Source organism: Pyrus communis, chromosome 14 (assembly GCF_041283825.1).
Source record: "Pyrus communis isolate YQ-2024b chromosome 14, ASM4128382v1, whole genome shotgun sequence".
Classification (NCBI taxonomy): Eukaryota; Viridiplantae; Streptophyta; class Magnoliopsida; order Rosales; family Rosaceae; genus Pyrus; species Pyrus communis.
This window is the reverse complement of record NC_142578.1, coordinates 2,592,234-2,614,272: the sequence shown is the minus strand read 5'-3', so window position 1 is coordinate 2,614,272 and position 22,039 is coordinate 2,592,234. Positions and strand designations below refer to the sequence as shown.

General features: G+C 37.6%; 4 protein-coding genes across 4 annotated transcripts; 1 reads left to right on the top strand and 3 right to left on the bottom strand.

The window, feature by feature from the left end:
- The first annotated feature begins 602 nt into the window (after positions 1-602).
- Positions 603-5,171, top strand: LOC137712963 (uncharacterized). The gene is made up of 5 exons (XM_068452177.2): positions 603-724; positions 837-919; positions 1,677-1,864; positions 2,163-2,898; positions 3,079-5,171. Exons 2-5 carry the CDS (start codon positions 904-906, stop codon positions 5,013-5,015), a joined length of 2,877 nt encoding a protein of 958 aa, XP_068308278.2. The 5' UTR covers positions 603-724; positions 837-903; the 3' UTR covers positions 5,016-5,171.
- A 488-nt stretch (positions 5,172-5,659) lies between these two features.
- LOC137713831 (flavin-containing monooxygenase FMO GS-OX-like 9) lies at positions 5,660-8,457 on the bottom strand. The gene is made up of 7 exons (XM_068453187.2): positions 7,785-8,457; positions 7,433-7,503; positions 7,093-7,251; positions 6,888-6,970; positions 6,458-6,593; positions 6,077-6,250; positions 5,660-5,959 (listed from the first exon to the last, which is right to left on the bottom strand). Exons 1-7 carry the CDS (start codon positions 8,341-8,343, stop codon positions 5,756-5,758), a joined length of 1,386 nt encoding a protein of 461 aa, XP_068309288.1. The 5' UTR covers positions 8,344-8,457; the 3' UTR covers positions 5,660-5,755.
- Positions 8,458-15,806: 7,349 nt separating this feature from the next.
- Positions 15,807-17,565, bottom strand: LOC148691081 (uncharacterized). Its single transcript, XM_088684594.1, has 3 exons — positions 17,060-17,565; positions 16,070-16,511; positions 15,807-15,965 (listed from the first exon to the last, which is right to left on the bottom strand). Exons 1-3 carry the CDS (start codon positions 17,563-17,565, stop codon positions 15,807-15,809), a joined length of 1,107 nt encoding a protein of 368 aa, XP_088540720.1.
- Positions 17,566-18,630: 1,065 nt separating this feature from the next.
- LOC137712396 (flavin-containing monooxygenase FMO GS-OX-like 9) lies at positions 18,631-22,039 on the bottom strand. The gene is made up of 7 exons (XM_068451483.2): positions 21,426-22,039; positions 21,105-21,175; positions 20,774-20,932; positions 20,563-20,645; positions 20,131-20,266; positions 19,089-19,262; positions 18,631-18,972 (listed from the first exon to the last, which is right to left on the bottom strand). Exons 1-7 carry the CDS (start codon positions 21,982-21,984, stop codon positions 18,769-18,771), a joined length of 1,386 nt encoding a protein of 461 aa, XP_068307584.2. The 5' UTR covers positions 21,985-22,039; the 3' UTR covers positions 18,631-18,768.

The following is a 22,039-nucleotide window of genomic DNA, read 5'->3' as shown; positions in this document are numbered from 1 at the left end:
TGTCTTGGCTGTGCTACCAAAGGCTCATGGGGAAGTCAGAAACAAGAGGAAATGTGTTACATCATTATACGTCATTAAAGACATGGGCCTAAACCCAAGTATTACCTATTCATAACTAATGAAAAATAATAATAAAATTGCATTAAATTATTAATTGAATTAGGATAATAGAAGTAGTCTAATGACTAGTAAGTGCTGGTGGAGTGCGTCTCCTATTGAAACCCAAATATTTTTGAAGTTAAATATTAAATATGTTTATGTTTTTCGTTTTTCTTTTCCGGAAACAGAAATGGCAGAGCGAATCTAGAACCTCATAAAACAATGTCCACTTGCTCGAAAAACCAAAATCAAACACAAGAAAATCGAGAAAGGGAGATACTTTGTTGGGTGTGGACCAACTCTCATGTCTCTTCTCATGTAAGAGAGAGATTTTTTAGTGTGACCGGTACGCGAAGTGGTACATCACGTGTCATTATATAAATGGTGGAATATGTGGATCAAAAATTAATAACTAAAAAAATAAAATTCCTACATTTTTATTAAAACACGTAATGTACCATTTATGTTCCACTCATGATTTAAAATTTCTCCATGTAAGTGTTGTTTTTTCTGTGGATTTTTCTTATCTGCTCTCTCTCTCTCTCTCTCTCTCTCTATAAAATCTTCTTAGAAAAAATGGCCCAGCGGATCCGAACTTTCATCGTTTATCCTTTTTTTTTTCATGGTATTTCCAAAATGCTTATACATTTTTTTATGTTCGAGCTCTGTTGGGATACTGTGTTATTCTGACTCCTGATTCATGGGTTGTTCTTGTTTTGCTGTGTTTTCTGCTGCAGAGGAATCCAGAGTCCTGGAATGACTGATTCCTTGATGGATTTTTGAGGAGGAGCTGGAATAGAAACTATGCATCAAATTTCAGGTGGGTTTTTTTGTGTGTTTTTATTGGCAGAGGTGATTCCTTTAAATCTTTTTTTTATGAGTAAAAGCTGTTTCATTTGATGGATTTGTTGTATTTTCCTTTTCTGTTTCTTTGCTAATTTTTCTTTTTTCATATATTTGATCTGTAAAATATGCATCCATGAACTAGGAAACCAAAAGGATGGAATTTTTAACCACATTTTCTCAAAAGAATTTTTGTTGTCGTTTTTGTTTTAGTAATTTGTGTTTCTGGGTAAATTATTCTGATTTTGTTTTCCTTTTTAATCTTTGATTTGTGAGTTCCCCTGGGATTTTGGGATATAATTATTGTGACTTTTACATTCATCTTTCCTTATGTGAACATATAAGTTGAAGAAAATCTGGATAGGTTGAAATGAATAAATTACTCTTTTTGTGATTTCTGAGATTGTTTTATGTTCTTAATGTTGTTTCCATGTTTACTTGTCTGGCGGCTTTTACTGTAATGGATTATCTTGAGTTAGCGCAGCCGTCCAAAGGATGCGCCTTCCGATCTTTGTAAATTGACTCCCCTGGAGAGGATCATTGTAGCCTAACAGTTTTAAAATGTTGGTCTGTCTTGGTTCTCTTTGGATTTCGACAGTTCATCTATACAGTGCAGACTAACTCGTTCTGATTTCTGTGCATTGCACGTTTTCTTTCTGATGGAACTGAGAGCGCTCACGCGCAGCTATGCTTAATTGTCTTATCCAGTAAATTGTGTGCTTCATTACATGTAGATTTTCTGCAAATGGGGGCAAATATCCAGTGCAACAGCTATTTCCCAGAATATTATGCCTTGGGGAATCATAACTTAATTGCTAATGACAGTAAAAGGAAGCATAACTTATCTGCGGACCATTTCGAGTACTACAAGGAGGCATTAAAGCAGACAATGCTCAAGCAAGACACAATACTTAGGAATCAGGTATACTATTTCATCCATTCGTGTCATGTATAATATGCAGCATTTTGTATTTCATTGAGCTTAGTACATTCAAATCATTTTGTCATAACTCTTCCTAAACCAATTTTCGCTGGACATTTGTTAATACTTAGAATGGTTCATAAACAATAAATTGGAGTAGCGGCAAAACATTGAGTTATAATGTAATGAAAACCATGCTGCTATCTTTTGTTTTTGGCCACAATATCTTTGGTACTCGCAAGTTTTATAGAATTTCACAAACACTTAAATATGCCTATATTGTCTTCTGTTCATCCAGGTTCAGGACCTTCATCGGCTTTACAGAAGACAAAGGGAATTAATGGATGAAATAAGAAGGAATGAATCCGAGAAACATCAGCAGAAGATGGAGGCTTCATGGTTGACTACTGATTTGTCTCGGAGCTCATCTGTTTTTGTTCAAAAGACACTTCACGTTCCTTCCTTGCCTTTGGTAAACCCTGCATGCAGTCAAATCTCTGTTTCTGTCGCTGAAAGTTTCCAGTCACCTTCGTGTTTTGTTCGAGGGAGGGACATACAGACATGCTCTTATCCTACTCAAACTGAAGGTCGTTCGGGAGACTCTGAATTGTTGGAATCCAAATGCAACAAATTTCAGAAGAACTTCTTGGATCTTGAACTTCCAGCGGATGCATACATTGATGATGAAGGAGAAGGATCCTTAGTAGATGGCAAGGTTTCTGAAGCACCTGCTCATTTGATAAGATTTCCAGAGGCTGTATGTAATGGTGACGCAAAACAATTTCTTGGCACTGATGGATATAGTTCTGTTTCGGAAGATGATACATCAACTACTGCATCATTAGAAAAAGGTTCAGTTGACTTAAATTATCTGCATAAGCTTGAGAAAGGAACATCTCCTACATCAGGCCTTCAGTTTTTATCTAAGGAATATATCCAAGACACCTGGAAAAGACAGGATTTTGAAGTTTGCTCAAATGTCCTACTGCAAGAGAGAAAAAGGAAACAAGAGTTGCCGTCCACTGACGACACTGGTAAGAATTTTACTGCAAGGTGGAAATAAAGCTCAAGTTTCTTCATTTTTTTTTCTTTTAAAGAATTACTACTCTTGTAAGTATATTTATAATTAGTTCTAATACTGTGATAATTTGTGATCAGCTTGAATAGCTATAATCACCGGAAATGTTCTTATATTGGATGTGTTTATCTTTCAGAGAAAAGGAAAAGAACCTTGAATTCTTTTCCTCCAGGTTCTCATGCAGATAAATTATATCCTTCATCTAGTTTATTGCATGAGGAGCTCAAGGCAGCTGAACCTCCAACCCTTCATCAGAATAACCAGAATTCATGGAGTGGAAGAATAATTTTCGGTCTACAGAACCCCAGAAGTTATAGCCAATCTGGACCAAGCGGAGCTTCTTCCATGTGCACGCCATATGAACATATTCCTCAGGGCAAGATGGAAAATTCAGGGGCCTCGTGCAATGCAGCTATACGAAAACCTGTACATGACTTTGCACGGTTCCCAATGGCAGTTCAAGCACTCCCAAGTTTTAACACCCCCGTACCATTCGGTAATTGTTCTAAATCATCAACGGTAAGGCCTGGGATCAATGGTGACATGCTACAGTTCAAAAATGATTTGAGATCTAGCACAAAACATGGTAGTGCCTTCTTTCTTGATGATAACTTTAGCAATGGCTCCCAGTTGGAATCCAAGAATTCAGAGCCACACATCAGTTTTGATAATCTGATCTGGACCAGTGACAATTTAGTGATTGAACTGTCTGGAGTTAAAAAAGATGTGGTGGATTCCGCAAATGTCAAGTCTCGTAAGGATATTAACTTGAATTGTGTGCCTACTGGCTGTTCTCTGGATGCGGCAGTTTCCCAGTGTTTCCAAGCCACAACTGGATCAGAAAAACTTGAAGCTTCTAGTGAGAGCTTGCCTTGGCATAGGCGAAAGCATAATGGCAAAACTGACAAAGGATGTGAAGATTCAACCCAGGTGGAGGCAAGTGACTTCTCAAGTAAAATAATTCGTGAGTCTACTGGCCACCCCTCCAATTCCATTCTGAACCCACCTGAAGAAGTCAAAAAAAGAAGAAAAGCGGTGGTATTTGATTTAAATGCTGATTGTGATTCAGTGCTTGACGCAGAAATAGAACTTACAGGTCAGGTAGTAGAGAATGAATTTGATAGGAAAGATTTTGGATTTCAAATTGCCCTGAACTCGTCCACAACCGGAGATAAGTTTTCACCAGCACACTCTCTCTCAACTGGAATTCTTTTGGAGGCACCTGCTAGTCCAGAAAACAAGGAGTGTTCTCCACCAAGAGGAGAATCGGACGTAAATCAAGTTGAGACACCTTTTCTATTGCAAGGACAGGATGATCCGGAAAACAATGAGTTTTCTCCGCCGATAATACAATTTGATGAAAACCAAGTTGTCAGGACTGCAGCAGAATCTTTGGTTTCCGTTTCATCATCTGAGCTTCGTAGTTGTATCATAAGGACCACAGACAAGCCACTTAAAACTTCATGTGCCTCCCTATGTTGGTTTGCTGGGATAGCATCTTCAGTTGTAGGTGGTCAAGAGAATGAGGGTAGAGTGGTTATCAGCGAGGAGCTTCTACCAGATGGAATGGACTACTTTGAGGTCATGACCTTGAGTTTAACTGAGACAAAAGTGGAAGAGTGCTGCTGCTGCTGCTGTAGAAGTAATGGCCACAAAAAGGAAGAGACGGGTACCACTTCATTACCAAATCAGCCAAGGAAAGGCCGGAAGAGGGGAAGGCAGCGGAAGGATTTCCAGAGTGAAATTCTCCCAAACCTTGCTTCTTTGTCAAGGCATGAGGTGACTGAAGATCTTCAGACAATAGAAAAGTTAATTGAGTCTTCTGGTACAACAAGGTTGGTTAGATGCGCAACTAAACCTGGGTTGGCGAGGGGAAGGAAAAGGTCCAGCATTTCTCCGTCCACTGTAACCGAGAATAGTTTGGAATCACTGATTGGTGCCAAAAGTCAGTTCGGAAAAGAGGAGAGAAGTCTGATTTGTTGGGGAGAGGTAACTAGGCGGCGTAGAGGGCAGAGATATCCAGTTAGCAAGCCTTGGCTCATTTCAGGCCAAGCATGGCAAGAGCGACGATAAACCGTCTGTTTTTATGTTCATTTGGTGAGGTTTTTGTGAATCAAATAGCTTGTTTTGTAAATGTTCTCCAGATCATAGTTCATACATGTGGATATATATGTTTGGGGTGGAGAAGAAAAGAAGCCATATTGCAGAATGAAAATTTCTCTTTTTAAAGCTCCGATTACACTTCCGAATCTAATGAGCTTATCCAATCCAATCGTGTGCACTAGATGAGACCAAAATGTGCTCATACTAAGATCTTAATCTTTCCAAATGGTAGCTGTTTACAAAACTCAATACGAAAGGGGGCCATATTACAAACTTGTGGCGTCATTGCCTAAAACGTGAACAAAACACATATTGAGTGATGCGAGATCATGTGAAACGTTGAGCTCAAGCAACCAATAATCTGATCTGATAACATATTAATATGAACATCCAACTCAAAATCAATTAATTATGAGTGTCAAAACTCAACGTCATTTAAACTATTAAACAATACTTCATCGTATTAAGAGATTTCAACTCTCAAACAGTTTACAAGTCAGACAACTTGCTAGATGAAATTGAAATTTAGTTTTAAGTTGAATTAAGCTTGTTTTTATATCAAATTTGATACAAAATATATGAAGCATTATGAAAAAAACAAAAGGATAATAAAAAATATAAATGAAATAATATAATAGCAAAAACTTATAATATACTCAAAGTTGGTGGTCCAAGAAAAAGAAAGAATAAGAACAATATTTGTAGGGTTACTAGATAGGAAAATCAAAATCTTGAGGCCCAAGTTGAGTAAAATGTGGACTTTGAAGAGCCTCTTGAAGCAGCTCATGATCATCCCACGAATCCCTATATGTTTCTAAGTCGGTGTCGGCATTTCTTAGTGCCGAAAGGCAAAGCTCTTTCCTCCATTCTTCCAAATGTGGGAACCCTATGTGATCCCCATATCTATCACAATACTGCAACAACAAGCAAAACAAAAATGGTAGGGACCTTAGAATATGAGCTACAATGGCTTTACGAGTCACTGTGATCAGTAAATATGATATAGGTAATGTTGTTGCATGGAAGTTTACCTCAAACTCGGCGATATCGTGGGTGTTATGCTTCGGAATGCCAGCAACATCTCTTGAGTGGTAGAACTCCTTGATTGACTGCATCATGTCATCCCTTGATGGCAATGTTGTTTTGCCAGAGAGCAGTTGAGCTATCCATTTTGCTTGTGACTCAAAAAAAGGAAACCCTATGATCTGGATCATATTGATTGATTAATAAATATCATTTTTCACAAAGATTTATTAAATTAGAACGAAAATTCTATCACGCTTCGAAGCATTCTATTTTGAAAATTTTAATTATTGTATCTTTAACTAAAAATATGTTGTAAGAAATCTCGATGTCTACATTTATATTTGAACGAATACTAAAAATTCTCAAATTAGATATGTTTAAGTTACCTTTCTAGGAATGCCTATAAATGATAAAAAGGGAGCAAGCGATGGAGGGAAGGTATGCTCATACAAAGGCCCCACTCGGTCATCATCCACAGCTACTATTCCTTTGGTGTCAAGAAAGGGGAATGTGTATGAATACCTGCACGCATCCCACTTGTAAAAATTAGTTTATAAACTAATTCAAAGGAAAATGACTAGATATGGTTCCATAATTTTAGTGCGGGGCCCACATAAAATCTTTCAGTCAAAAGTCAAAAGATTCGGGTATCAATCACTTTCCAAAGCAAGTACATCATATGATCCGAAGGAAAGATGTCATGTGGTCGTATTTTAGATCAATCATACTATATAATAGTGCGTGGATGATTTTAAAATGTTATCAATTTGTCACGATAACATTTCATGTATAAATGATATTAGGTTAGAAATTTACCCAGTACAATATATGATAGTGTCTGCAATGATCCAAGAACCGTCTACAAATAACACCCTCCCGTCTTCTTGAAGTATCTCTATCTGCATTTGATTGCATTTAAACATTACATAGACGAAATCTGTTTGAACATAGGTTTTTTTGCTTATAATCCAATCCTAAATACGAAACGTGATGTTTCGCTATAGAAGCTAATTTCTTGTACCTGGGGACGAAGGTGCAAGTTTTCATGTTTGGTAATGACTTTGGACAAGCCCTCAGATATGTCAAGAGATTTGCCACTGAGGTAGATTGCCTTTGCCACATCCACTAGTTCCATTGATATATCTTGCCCACTTAGGGAAGTTCCAACCACCACCACAACCTGCAAATAGAGCAAAAGGATCACTTCATCTCTTTGGTGCTAGAAACTTCCGTTGATCTATATGATCTTATGTTAGACGACTATAATTCTCCTAATAGTGCTCTTGAATTGTCAGAAAGTGAACCAACAATATATATCAAGCTAACAATCTAATTTATAATTAACTACTAGACTGCCTTGCCTCATCACGAAATGGCTCCGGAACCCTGTAAATGTGACCATGCATTTGCTTCCTCTTCCATGCATCCATTCCTAAACATGACCAAATTAAACCCACCTTAATTAAAAAGAAACAAAAAGGAAATAGAGAAAAAGAAAAAGAAAATTGAAACAAAATATAATTATGATTACTAAAAAATGCGATTGTTATGCACTTGAGCTTTTCCTTTTAGTACCGTGTCATCGTCCATTTTCATATGAAAAATAAAGAGTTAAAACGTATGTCAGTACGTATTGACCAAGATTAATGTCGCAACAAAATTCTTGTTAGATATGACCTAGCATGGAACTAAAGAAATTGATCTAGTATGTACCTTTAATGGAAGGCAACCTTGGCTTAGAGTAATGACCGGTGGCCACAACCACCGCATCAAACACCTCCTCCACGAAACTCTCGGTATTCTTCTCCACACTCTTCACAACCCATTTCAGATCTTTGCAACCAACTACATGATCTCCATCCAACATCCCCACATATGAAACCCTAGTATTGAACCTTATCAACTCCCTCAATCCAAACCAATCACAAAAATCCTTGAGGTACAAAAGAAGCTCCGTATGGCCAGGAAACCTCCTCATGTCCCTACCTTTCTTGACTGCAAATGGAAAGTCAGTGAACCCCATGATCTCTCTTGGAGATATGAGCCTCAAAGAAGTGTAAAGACTGCTATGCACTTTTAGGTTAGGTGACCTTCCTAAGGGATCCTCTCCTCCCACATTTGGGTCGTACAGCCACTGCCCTCCCACATCATGGTTTTGTTCCAACACCACCACACGGTGACCTTCTTTCCTCAGCTCCCTTGCAGCTACAAGCCCTGAGGGTCCAGCTCCAATCACACATACATTTTTGGATTGGTAAGTTTCAGAAACCATGGTAGGTCTAGGTTTAGGGTTGTGGATTTTTATTTTTATTTTCTGGGTGTGGGGAATTTGTTGTTGTTGAATGGGGTTTTATAGTTGAATTTTCTTCACACAAACAGATGGATAAAAAATGATGATAATATGTAGTTGGGAGATAGTCAAAGTCTGGTGGAGATGGTTTGCTAGCTGGGAGACCACACGTGACAGATTAACCTCAATGCCTAAGATTTCTCTACTTTTAACTAAAAAGTTTACTTGCAAATAAATTTTCGATCTCATCTTTTGTTATTTCTGATCCTTCATCGTCATCATATCCCAGTGGTCTCCAGCCAATTAAAGGACTTTGGGATATGTACAAGCTCATGCATGCAAGTTCAATTCAGTCTTTATAACTTTTCATGAAAAAAAAAGTAAAATAAATTTACGGATTTTATGAAATATCTTTGCGTAATTGATTTCAAAGTTTGATACCAACTTCACGAGATGACCCTTCGTCATCCAACACAGCAGTACAGACTCAATGGGCAATCAACACTGGACATCAACTTATCATGGAGTTTGGATTTTCTGTTTCTATATATTCTCTGGTTAATTATGGTAAATATCACCATTTTTTTTTACAGAAATTAAAGGGTGCATACATGTGTAATTAGCAATGCGTAAAGTGTAGGGTTAGCAAGCAGAAGAAAAGTAGTGTAGTCGCAGTCCCCACAACTACAGAAAGAATGCCCCATCTTGAAGCCAAGAAAACGTCAACAATCATGAAACAGTGCACATGTTTATTCAACAAAATTTCCTTCTCCAGTTTGACTTGCAACTGTGGTGATCATGAAGTGAAGTGATCATATCCCAAATTTCATTTACTTCTGTACATTAACAAACCCACACACATACTATACATAGAAGGAAAAAAAATTACTCATATCAGGCCCTTTAAGACAAGAGATCTCTATTTTTTTTTTCTTCAAAAGCTCATAGATTATCTTTGCAAAATATTAGATAAACTGAAAATATTTAAGGCATCTAATTGAGTTCAAAGAAATTGATAAACATTATGTTTTAAGAAACATTGAAGTTTCATAGAGACAATTAAATACGCAAATGGTTCAAATTGAATAAATTTTTGCAAGAATAATCTATGAATCGAGACTTGTAAAATAAACAATTTGGATCTTTAAAGTTCGATTTGGAGTAGATCCTACAAACTAATCCCAATTTTTTTTACCATTCCCTTAAAGGGACTGCATAAGTCATTATCATCATTTTATTAGTGTGTAATCCAAGTATGCAGTACAAAAAGATTTTTTTTTTTTTTTTTTTCTTTCCGCCCTAGCTAATCTAGCAAGTAAATGATTGACCTACTTTGTCACTTTATTATGATTCAGAAATTTCTAATCATGCCATGCAAATGCTGTTGCATGATCAGATGGAAAACTTGCAAGGTAAATTACGTTGATGAGATAGCCAATAACCTTATGACGGGTACTAAATAATATATATATATATATATATTAAATAAGCAATTTTTTTTTTTAATAGAGCAATAATGTTAATAGATTAAACAGTTGTTGTTAGGAAAGAAAAGTTGATAAAGATCAAACTAGCTAGTACAATGATGTATAAGCATAATTAATTTCTGTCATTATAATAAAGCATCATCTGCATATATTATTATTGAATTGAAAAAAATTACAATGCTCGAGCAATACAACTTCAAAAAAAAAAAAAAAAAAAACAGTTCCTCAACCTAATTGCAAGAGGCATTGACATAAAGAGCAAACATGGACCAAATTTGCGTATAACACACGCATGCATGTGTTTTTTTAAAAATATTTTCATTTTTCATGCGGTCATAACAAGACCAAATTTGCATATATATTATTTACGTACAAAACGTTAACGTCAGGGGCAGAGACACTAAAGGACTATAGTGGTCCCCCGGCCCATCTTGATTACAGTATAAGAAATTTACCAATGTCCCCAAGCTTTCAATCGCTGTGAGACACGAGGAAGATGAATTGTTCCTCATGAAGAAGTTTAGTTGTGAGTTGAACCACGTCGTCGTCTTCTGCTTCTAACAATTTTTTTGTTTTATCTTTGTAGTTTGATGAATGGTGAGTTTGTAGATGAGAGTTTTAAAAGAGATTTTAATATTAATTCTAAATCGACATAATCATCTATTATTTGTGGACTTCGTCTTTGCCCTCCTATGTAACACATAATTTTTTTGTATTTAAAAAAAAAAAATTTAGTGATTGCTCTCTAGGATCCCACTAAGTTGTATTGCCCAATTCGTTTGATTCTCTCTATTAAATTTAATAGGTCTTTCAGATTGTGAAGATTACTTCGTTTCCTCATGTAACGAGTTCAAATATTATTTTTTTCATACATATTTGAAGGGCCCTCCCCCACATATAGAATTCTGACTCTGCCACTGGTTCACGTACTATTTGTGTCCCGTATTTTATTAAAACTAAAACTATTAGTGATCAATACTTTACGTCGAAGGTGGTGAGGTTTAAGCACTAATTATAGCAAAAGCCTTAATTAGTTATGCAAACTATGTACTAACTTGTGGCATGATTAAACTGAGTTCTGTGATTACAACTTTGGAAAGCATACATTGACTGTGCTCACCACCTCATTTATTATCGTTTAATGAATTTAAATTTCAAGATCTGCGTAGTGAATAAACATAAATTTCGAAATTTAAACTTATTTATAATAATAAGCAGATTGGTGAGAGAATAATGCACTCGTTTTGTAATCTGGCCTTTACCATGAAGACAAGCTCTCGAATCATAGCTTGCTTTCAAAATCATGCCTCCACAAATTTATCATTCAGCAAACTTCACCGACTGCGAAAGTATTCTACCGACATTGGTGTACAGTTTGTACAAAATATTTACCTACTCTTGAATTGAATCATGGAGAAAAAACTTCAAAGGAATGAAAATTGGAGCGTGAAAGTGAGGTTAAGTAGGTTATTCATTTGGGAAATATTTTACCTACCCTTGCAATATCATTGTCACTTGTATTTTTTGTAATCATAATATATATGCAACTTTATTCTGAAATAGCTTTTGCTTGAATGTTAAAATCATCAAGTGATGAGGATTGATTAGTTATTAGGATATGTTAGATATTTGATTTCTTTCATTATATGAAAAGAAAAGAAATAAGCTGATAACGATTGGTAGGAGTATTTTTTAGTCCAAACGTTTCGCGTTGCCTAATCAAGAAAATCATACATAAGCTTTCTATTACACTCGGTTAGACCAATGTGCATGTTTTCTCATACTAAACCAACCAGTGCTAGCATGCCCATGAACCAAGGCCGAATGCATTTGTATTTTAGGTTGGACCAAAGAGGTGATCGAAACCCAAATGCAATGATACTTTTAAGAGGGATAAGGTTTATATCCTATTTGACTAGGTATAACTAATACTTCTTTTTTTGTTATTAATAAAATCTCCCTAAAAAAAATTGCTCCTTTAAAATTAACACACGAGTAATTAATCAATTAAACAACTCCAATTACAACCAGTTGGAGGCACTACTGGAATTTTGGCCAGAGGACACCCTTTTCATTGGTGTCTATTATAAAGAGTGAGCGCTGACATTGATGACAAACCTCAATTGCCACCAAGCAGCCACTAAATAAGTGTACATGTCCTATAGAGAAGTCTTTATTGTAACAATGGCTACCCTTAATAGATCCGTGCCACCTAAAACAATGCCACCCTAATTCATTGGGGTCAAAATTGAAAATTGTGTTTTTAAAAAAGCATGCCCTGTGTGGGCATCCAAATTGGAGTATCATATTTCTTTTTCTATTTTTGGTGAGAAAACAAATTGTAGTATCATTAAATATAAGAATACAACTATAAAATTGTCATTAAATATAAGAATACAACTATAAATTTGCATAACTGATATTTTATACAATTATGTACAAATGTTGGAAACAAACTTTAAAAAGTCTTCGAACCCCTTGTTTCCAAGAGCTTAATCATCTCAATAACTTGAATTTGATCATCAGATGCAGCCTGCACCCGAAATCAAACCCACAAATTTCGTAAGAATAATGTTAACTCAAGTCCAACTGTTAAAGTGATTAGAGTTGAGGACAACACTGAGATATGATCATATAAATACCTGGAAAAAGTAGATTTTCAAGGGGTTTGCAGTCATAATATACATACGAAAATCTCAACAAATTCATTGCAACCCTTCTGCAACTTCAACTAAGAACATATTAAATTGACAAGTTCATGAATATGCAGACCACCTTCAACCTTGAAAGAACAAATGATCTCCCAATCTGTGTGGGTGTTCAAGAATAAGATAAAGAAAGCATAGATACTATATTTATGACCAATGGGCAGATGACAAGATACAAACAAAGCATTTACATATGAATGAGGGAGAACATAAATGAGAATGGAATATCAATGAAGAGCGTGTACATACTCACACATATAAATGCATTAATATTTTCTCTTTTTTATTTCTTTCAGAAACTCAAAATACCAGGAAATTCCAATACAAGAGTTTAGGATAGAAACATACAGTTCTTCCAAGAAGGAAAGCAGCCCATGCACCTAAAGTGGCTCCAATTGAATCAGCAACAAAGCCAACAGCTAGCCCAAAAAGATAACCACCACTGACCAGTTGGAGGGTCCTTGTCTACATAGTTTTAGGGTTGGAGGTTTATCTAGACTAAAGGCAGCTGAAACTACCCATTCAGCTTCAACTGGAAGAGTATAAGATCCAGAAATCAAGTCCTAAACCTCAAAAGGCGAAGAATCGTTTAGGCTATGTTTGGATGAGGCTCGTGGCTCTACGGGCATGGCTAGTTTTGATAGTATTTTTTGTGCTTGCATCATTGTCTTGGATGTTTTGCAGGATCTTTTGACATTGCTACTGCCTTGGAGGCAGAACTTAAAGCTAGTATTCATGCTATTTATATGGGCTTTGGAGAGGGGGTATTCTCTTTGGGTTGAGTGTGATTCTTGTTTAGCAATGCATTTTCTTCCAAATTTATTTTTCTCCTAGGAGTTGTCTTAATTGATTTTTGTTTCTAATAATTTTCTACTTCTTGTTAGGGTTTGGCTTCATGTACCCTCTAACTTATTGCATTTTTTATTATTTTTTTAATTCTACAATATGTTCACAATAATGTCTTTTTTTCATGATAGCAATGTTTGAGTGGAAATAACATTGCTGTTTTATTTCAAAAAAAAAAAAAAGTTTGGACGAGATTTTTGCAAGTCATGGGTTTGAAAGCCAAACTATAAAGAAAATGGTCACAATATTTTGGGCATGAGGGTAAAGAAATCAACCCCATCTCATTGAAGGACCTACACAAATCGAGAATAAAGAATTCTAGAACATTCACTAAGGTTGGTTAGCTAGTTTATCCAAGTTAAAGTAGTCCTTTGTAGAAATGACTAGAATGTTGTTTCTCAAGTTGGTGGAAGAGTCTAGAAGAATGGTGAGGTTTCCACCAACATGCAAGATTAGTGTAGATTATTCTAGCTTAGGAAGTTAGTGGAATTATCTAGATATCTCTAGCATAATGCTTCCATGCTTCTCCAAGGTTTCATCCATGCCTATAAAAGGAGAAGGCATCCAAACCATTTTTATCAACAATAACCCAACCAAGAAGAATTAAGAAGACTAAGTGAGAGTGAGAAGTATGAGTAGTCTTGTGAGGAGTGTGAGTGGTCTAGAGTTTGTCTCTAGAAAGAGTGAGTGTCATAGCTTCAAAGAGTATCTTTAAGAGTTTGTGTGTTGTAATATTTTGTGTGTGTAATACAAGTAATTTGTTTACTTGTGTTGCCTCTCCAACACTTGTGTTAGAGTTGCGTACTCTAAGTTTTTCCCCAACAGAGGGTTAGGAAATGCATCATCTAAGTAATATAAAGGCAGGTGAGAGGGATTAGCTAAACCAACCTTAAAAGGTGTCATTAGCTAATCCATCCTTAAATGCTTTTATAACGCTCTATGGTGTGTTTTCTAATCCCGCCTATAAAACATTTTGTGATCATTTTATTTATCGTTTGGCTTCCAATCCCATGACTTGCAAAACCGTCCAAACATGGCCTTATGATCTTGTGCAAATGCAACAAGTTTTACAAAAGGGAAATGCAAATTAAGGCAGCATATATGCCAGTAACCTTTTGACAGCGCTTCTAACAATAAACCAAGCCGACAGAGATTTCATTCTTTACAAACCATGAGAGAACACTTTTCCGTCATTTATAATTAACTTGCCTTTCTCTCGAAGATTCTAAGGTGTTGCAGAGATTTTGGTCACTGTATCCTTGACCAAAGATTTAACGGTTGAAATGATCAAAGTATGTACATAACCCCCTCTCATCCCTGTTCATAGTTTCAGCAAGTTTGAAACATTAGCAAATTATCAGTAACACTGGTAAAGCTGCAGGCCTACTTACCATCTCAAACTGTACATCAGAAACTATCAAGATACATACAGTTAAACTAATTAAACACATTTGCAAGCACATGATGCCAAAAATAAGAAAAAGAGAAATATTCATCACTAGTGAAAATATGTAGAAATCAGTTTAATTGGATTGTATTAAGAAAATAAATGACTTTCTTCTAGGAGCCTAGGAGGGACATTGAAGTTCTTGGAAGCTATATCATAATTAAAGCTCTAGCCTTCGCCAAAGAATCAGTTAAATTAAACACGGATGATGATGATGACGAGAACGACGAGGATGATGACGAGGTTCGAATTGAATTGATACCATATGTGATGAGTGTTACTCAATTAGTCTACTACAACCAGAGTCTGATAGGGTTGAGGGGAGATGGCGGCTTCCATGACAAGGTCTGGGCAAATTTCCCCGTCATTGTCCAGGAAGGACTTGATTAAGTTGTTGGAAAAGTCATCCAACACCGTCACCCCATACTCTTGTTGCGTAGCACAGAATGGCGGCATGCAAAGGTTATGTTTCAGATTCCAAACCACCAAGTGTGGCACCACTTGGCTGTACCCCTTCTCTTTGTACTTGCTCCGGATTAGCTCGTAATCACTCTCCCAGCGCTAGAAGCCAGCCAAAGTCGTGGTCTCCGGTGATCACAAACACCCTCTTGATCATCTGCTCCGCCTTCAAATTCTCGTTCACAGCCACTTCCAGAATCAAATCAAACACCTTTCTGAAATCAACACGGCAGTGCTCGCAGTCCATCCTCCTCAAAAAGGCGTACCTGGACTTGAGATCAAGTCCTTGTGTCGAATGCAACTTCGGGTTTGGACTGAAATTGATCACCTTTCCTTGAGAGGCATTCTCTTCGTTCAGTTCAGACAGCAACAGCCCCAAACCCACCGAAACATCCTGATCAAGTCTATACATGCATTTGGAGATGTTACACACAACCAATGAGTTGTTCAGTATCTTCATCTTCTTCTTCTTGCCTTGCACATTCTTCATGTTCTCCATCATTGCTTCCACTGAAGCTGAGCCACTCGCCCAACCTCCCCGTCATCCACATATTCTATGATCTGGTGCCGAAGCAGAGCACCGGCGTCAATCTTTGACTGGCCGGATTTCACCTCCTTGAAATACTTGCTAGCGAAACAAGGCTCTTCGTCGAACTCCTTATCATAACCCCACTTGGAATCAGCTGAAATGTCAGAAGCCTTCCTTAAAGGGCAACAGAACCTCCTTCCTCAGCCGTTCCTTAGGGTTCTAGTTAGTAAACCTCCTTTGCGAATTTCTCGCAGAGGAAAGTGGCGCAGTCTTCACAGAAATTCGCAGCCTGAGTGATCTCCAACCGGTCACCATCACGGCAGTCCATCCCCTCCTTCAGAATTCGAATGTCCCGCTTGATGCAGTGGGCCAAAAGAGCCGAAACCCGGTCGTGTAAAAACCGGTAATCTGGGTCGCTCCGGTACCTCCCAAGAGCTACCTTGTCATCCACTGCGAACATTCTCTCTTCAATGTCCCGGTCATCCTCATCATCATAATTCCTGACGTCCTGGCGGGAAAGTATCCGGTGTAGAACTCGAACAAGGTCTCCCATGCCTCCGAAGGAGCCGGCGATGGGAGCCAGGTTGGAGGCAAGGGTCTTGGGGTGGTTGTGGTGGAGGCAATACGCCGCTGCGTCAAACCGCCGTTCGTCGTCTTTGCCCGTGCCATTGGACCTGTCGAGGAGGTTGCACATGAGCTTGAGGGTGGTTAGGGGATTGTGGGACCAAGCCAAGGGTAGCAATCGATTCCTCATCACATCAAGTAGCTTTAGATCTATTGCATGTAGACATGTGTTTCAAATTTCTGAATTTTAGTAATTTTTTTATAATTTGTAGAATTCTTCATTTAAATAGTGTTCTGAGAACTATGGTATGAAAAATTGTATATGGGATGTGTACAAAGTCACAAAATAAAAAATCCCAGGAGTCCTCTTTAACAACAACCGACCGGAGCGAACAACACTGATCACAAAGACTGCATTGTTTATATAAAGGGTGAAGGCATTGCCTCATCCAAAATAGAGGTTTCCTAAAATTCAACAATTCTAAAACAATCGAAAGCAGATCAATTTTGAACAACCAAACAAGAAAAAAAGCTTCAAAATTAGAGTTTTACTTGAATATATATAATTATTATATAATGAAATTGAAAGAAAAAAAAAAATTTATTTTTCGGGTATTATTATTGACACTCCAAATATCTCATTGTGCACTCTAAATACCTCTCGAGAGCCTTTTCGGCCAAGCGTTCCGTCAGCTTGCATTCACTATGTGGGTCAATAACCTCCATGACTTGGCCCTCAAGACTCTGGTACAGAATGCCGAGCACTGCTTCAAAAGACGAGAACTCGCCGGCAATGGCGGCAAGGTTGGAGGCTAGGGTTTTCGGGTGATTCTGGTGGAGCCAAGACACCGCCACGCAGAAGGATTCTCTGTTGCATTTTCCAGTACCGGTGTACCTGTCTACAAGGTTGCATACGAGCTTGAGCGTGGTTAGTGGATTATGGGAACATGCCATCGGGAGCAGTTGGTTGAGGTAGTTGCGGTTGGCTTCCTGCTGGAGCGCCCGTGTCGGGTTTGACGAGGCGGAAGAAGATATCGAGGCAGGGGTTCCCGAAGAAGGTGAGAAAAATGGGCGGCAGAGTTCTGAAAGGGGAGGAAGAGCAAAAGCAAAAGGATTTGGAATTGTGTGCACCGGAGGAGTTGGAGGAGGAGGAGGAGGAGCCATTCTTCCGGCTGGTGAAGCATTGGGGGGGCCGACATTACGGTGGTTTCCGCATACTTTGAGAGCGGAGATGAATCGGACTTGCGCCACCGGTTTGATCTTCGGAACCCAATCGAATTAGTGCGGACTGTGCTTTTTATCCAATGGACTTATCGGAGAAGGACTTGATATTGACAACTGATTTTACACCAATATATCGCTAAAACATGGGGGTTATAAATTTAAAAGTTAAAAGTTAAATTTGGAGACAAATACAGAAATACTCATACAGGAGTTCTACTGCTTTCTAATTTAAAGTCAAATCCAACTTTTTTACGTGTATTGAATGATATAGTTTTTATCTTTCAATTTCCTTTTAAAATCTTTTGTTTAAATTTTCAGAATTTTGGATCGTTAGAGAAGGAGGTTAGTTGCTTGACATTTTGAGGCAGATTAAAAGCCTAATTAGCTACTAACATTTTTAAAATTTGTCTTTGTAAAGCTTCCATGCTTGGATTTTAAATTTTTTACTGGTTTGTGAGAAATGAATGGAAAAAAGAATCAAGGGGAAAGCCTTTAGCTTTTGGATTTTCTCTTCTATGAAACGTAGGGTTAGACCTCAGATTTTTTTAATGGAATTGAAGTATGATCTTGATATAATCATTCTTAATTTGTGAAGGAAACAGTTCTCACAATTACTATTATTAGACGTAACAGGTGACACAACAACAATAAGAATAAAATATTCTTGCTTATCGACATCTGTTTCATATAAGTCATGAAAACTGTTTCTAAACTCCCGCATCGTTATCTCAATCTCGAACCTCCGTTGGCCTTCTATTGCTGGTTTTTTTTTTTTTTGTATCCCTTTCAGATTTGAGTCACATTTTTGTTGCATTGCTATCTTAATTTCGTTTATTATTCACTTAGCTCTAGCTATGTTGTTAACTACAAATTTCACTATTATGTTCTGTTTTATTTAACTGCTGAGAAAGGATTAGGAAAATAAAATCATTATCAATTTATCGAACAGTGTTTTTAGAACTTATGGTATGGAAAATGGTATATGGAATGTGTACAAAAGTCACAAAATAAATAATCACGGGAGTTACTTAGGAGTTTTATTTTGAGCAATGTTACACTTACCACATATTTGTATTATCTCTCTAATATAAGTAGAGTTCACCAACACATATGAGTATCATCTCTCTAGTATTTGTAGAGTTATTACAAAGGAAAATCTAAATCTTCACGCCCAAGTTGACTGAAATGTGGACTTTGAAGAGCCTCTTGAAGCAGCTCATGATCGTCCCACGAATCCTTATATGTTTCTAAGTCGGTCTCAGCATTTCTTATTGTCGAAAGGCAAATCTTTTTCCTCCATTCTTCCAAACGTGGGAACCCTATGTGATCCCCATATCTATCACAATACTGCAACAACAAGCGAAACAAAAAACGTAAAGACCTTAGAATATAAGCTACAATGGTTTTACGAGTCGCTTGATCAGTAAATGTGATGCAAGTAATTTTGTTGCACGAAAGTTTACCTCGAAGTCGCCGAGCTCGTGGGTGTTATGCTTCGGAATGCCAGCAATCTCCCTTGAGTGGTAGAACTCCTTGATGGAATGCATCATGTCATCCCTTGATGGCAATGTTGTTTTGCCAGAGAGTAGTTGAGCTATCCATTTTGCTTGTGACTCGAAGAAAGGGAACCCTATGATCTAGATCAGATTTATCGATTGATAAATATCATTTTTCACAGAGATCTATTAAATTAATTACGGATTAGGATCGCTTCCGGATCATATCTATTTGGATCCTGATCAACCGATCCTCGCCATTCGTAGTACATCGTGTGGCCAGCATCAAGTTTATTTATTTATTTCAAATTTGCACCAGAGAACTCTCTCCCGTTCCACAGTTCCACTCGTCTTTCTCCTTCTCCTCTCCTCCCGTCCCACAATTCTTTGGGATCAATCAATTCTGAAACGCTGAAACCAGATCATATCGCAGAGACGGGTTTACTAGTCGGCCATGGAAGCCATGAAAAGCACCATAAGTGATGGATTCGCCGGCGCAGAGAGAAGAGACTAGGACGAGCACCGCTCTGTCAAGACGCAAGCTGCGTCAGTCATGGAGACTCAGAGAAGAGAGAAAGAAGAGGATCAGGAGGAGCCTAGAAACAGTATCGGTTGATCCCGAGAGTCCGGATAGATATATCCGGAGACGATCCGAATTCTTAAACTAGAATGAATAATTCTAATTATGCTCCAAAGTGCTCTATATTTTGAATTTTTTGTTGTTAAATTTTAATAATTGTATTATCTTTAACCAAGAATCTATACCTCAAAGCATACTACAACTGGAAGACCCAAAACCCCAACATGGCTCCCCGTTTTGTGAAGGTCATAGGAAAAACGTTTATCGTTCACATCTTTATTCTTACTTTGTAAAAAACTGTTTCCACGACATAAATCTTAACCTTTCAATCACAAAAAAAAAAAACAACATTTTTCGTTGTACCTTGGCTCACCCTCCCTATACCCCAAAGCATACTATACATTGTAAAATTAGAAATGTTTTAGTTACCTTTGTTGCAATGCCTATAAAGGATAAAGAGGGTGCAAGTGATGGAGGGAAGGTGTGCTCATACAGAGGGCCCACTCTGTTATCATCTATAGCAACTATTCCGTTGGTGTCAAGAAAGGGGAATGTGTATGAATACCTGCACACATTCCACTTGGAACAATTAATATACACTATTTCAAGGGGATGCATCTGGGTGTGGATCCAAAATTCGAATGTGGGGACCCACACAAAATTTTCAGTCAAAATCAAAAGACTATGGTTAACCAATCACTTTCCAAAGCAAGTCCATCGTTCGATAGAACAAAGGGATGTCATGTGCCGGTATTTGAAGTCAATCATGTTACATAACAGTGTATGATTAACTTATAATTTATCATCACTTTGTCATAATGAAATTTTCGTTGTATTGATGATATTGGATTGAAAATTTACCCAGTACAGTATATGATAGTGTCTGCAATGACCCAAGAACCGTTCACAAATAATACATTCCCATCTTCTTGGAGTGACTCTATCTGCATTTAATTGCATTTAAATGTCACATAAAAGAAATCTGTACTGAAACACAGCTTTATATATTTGCTTATAATCTAATCCTAGACACCAAACGTGATGTTTAATTTTAAAAGCTAATTTATTGTACCTGGGGACGAAGGTGCAAGTTTTCGTGTTTGGAAATGACTTTGGACAAGCCCTCTGATATGTCAAGAGATTTGGCACTGAGATAGATTGCCTTGGCCACATCCACTAGTTCCATTGATATATCTTGTCCACTTACTGAATTTCCAACCACCACCACAACCTGCAAATGAGCAAAAGGATCATTTCATCTCTTTTGTGCTAGAAACTTTCGTTGAACTATATAAACTTATGGTAGATAACTATGATTCTCCAAACGCTCATAAGCTACGAGGAAATGAGCTAACAATATATATCAAGCTAACAATTTAGTAATTAACTATATATTGCCTTGCCTCATCACGAAATGGCTCCGGAACCCTGTAGATGTGACTATGCATTTGCTTCCTCTTCCATGCATCCATTCCTAAACATGACCAAATTGAACCCACCGCAATTAAAAAGAAAAGAAAATGGAAATAGAGAAAAAAGAAATTTGAAACCACATATAATTATGATTAAAAACGTGATTATTATTCTTTTTATTTTTTAAAATTGTTATGTGAGAAAGTTAAAATATTTGTTAGTATATGATTGATAAAAAATAATGTCAAGACAAAATCCTTGTTAGACATGAGCTAGCATGAAAGTAAGGAAATTATTAAAGTAGTAAATACCTTTAATGGACGGCAACCTTGGCTTAGAATAATGGCCGGAGGCCACAACCACCGCATCAAACACCTCCTCCACGAAAATCTCGGTCTTCTTCTCCACACTACTCCTCACAACCCATTTCAAATCTTTGCAACCAACTGCATCTCCATCCAACATCCCCACATATGAAACCCTCGTATTGAACCTTATCAACTCCCTCAACCCAAACCAATCACAAAAATCCTTGAGGTACAAAAGAAGCTCCGTATGGCCAGGAAACCTCCTCATGTCCCTACCTTTCTCGACTGCAAATGGAAAGTCAGTGAACCCCGTGATCTCTCTTGGAAACATGAGTCTCAAAGACGTGTAAAGACTGCTATGCACTTTCAGGGTAGGTGCCCTTCCTAAGGGATCCTCTCCCTCCACATTTGGGTCGTACAGCCACTGCCCTCCCACATCATGGTTTTGTTCCAGCACCACCACCCTGTGACCTTCGTTCCTCAGCTCCCTTGCAGCTACAAGCCCTGAGGGTCCAGCTCCAATCACGCATACATTTTTGGATTGGTAATTTTCAGAAGCCATGGTTGGTTTAAGGTTTAGGCTTGTGGATTTTTATTTTTCTCTTCTGGGTGTGGGA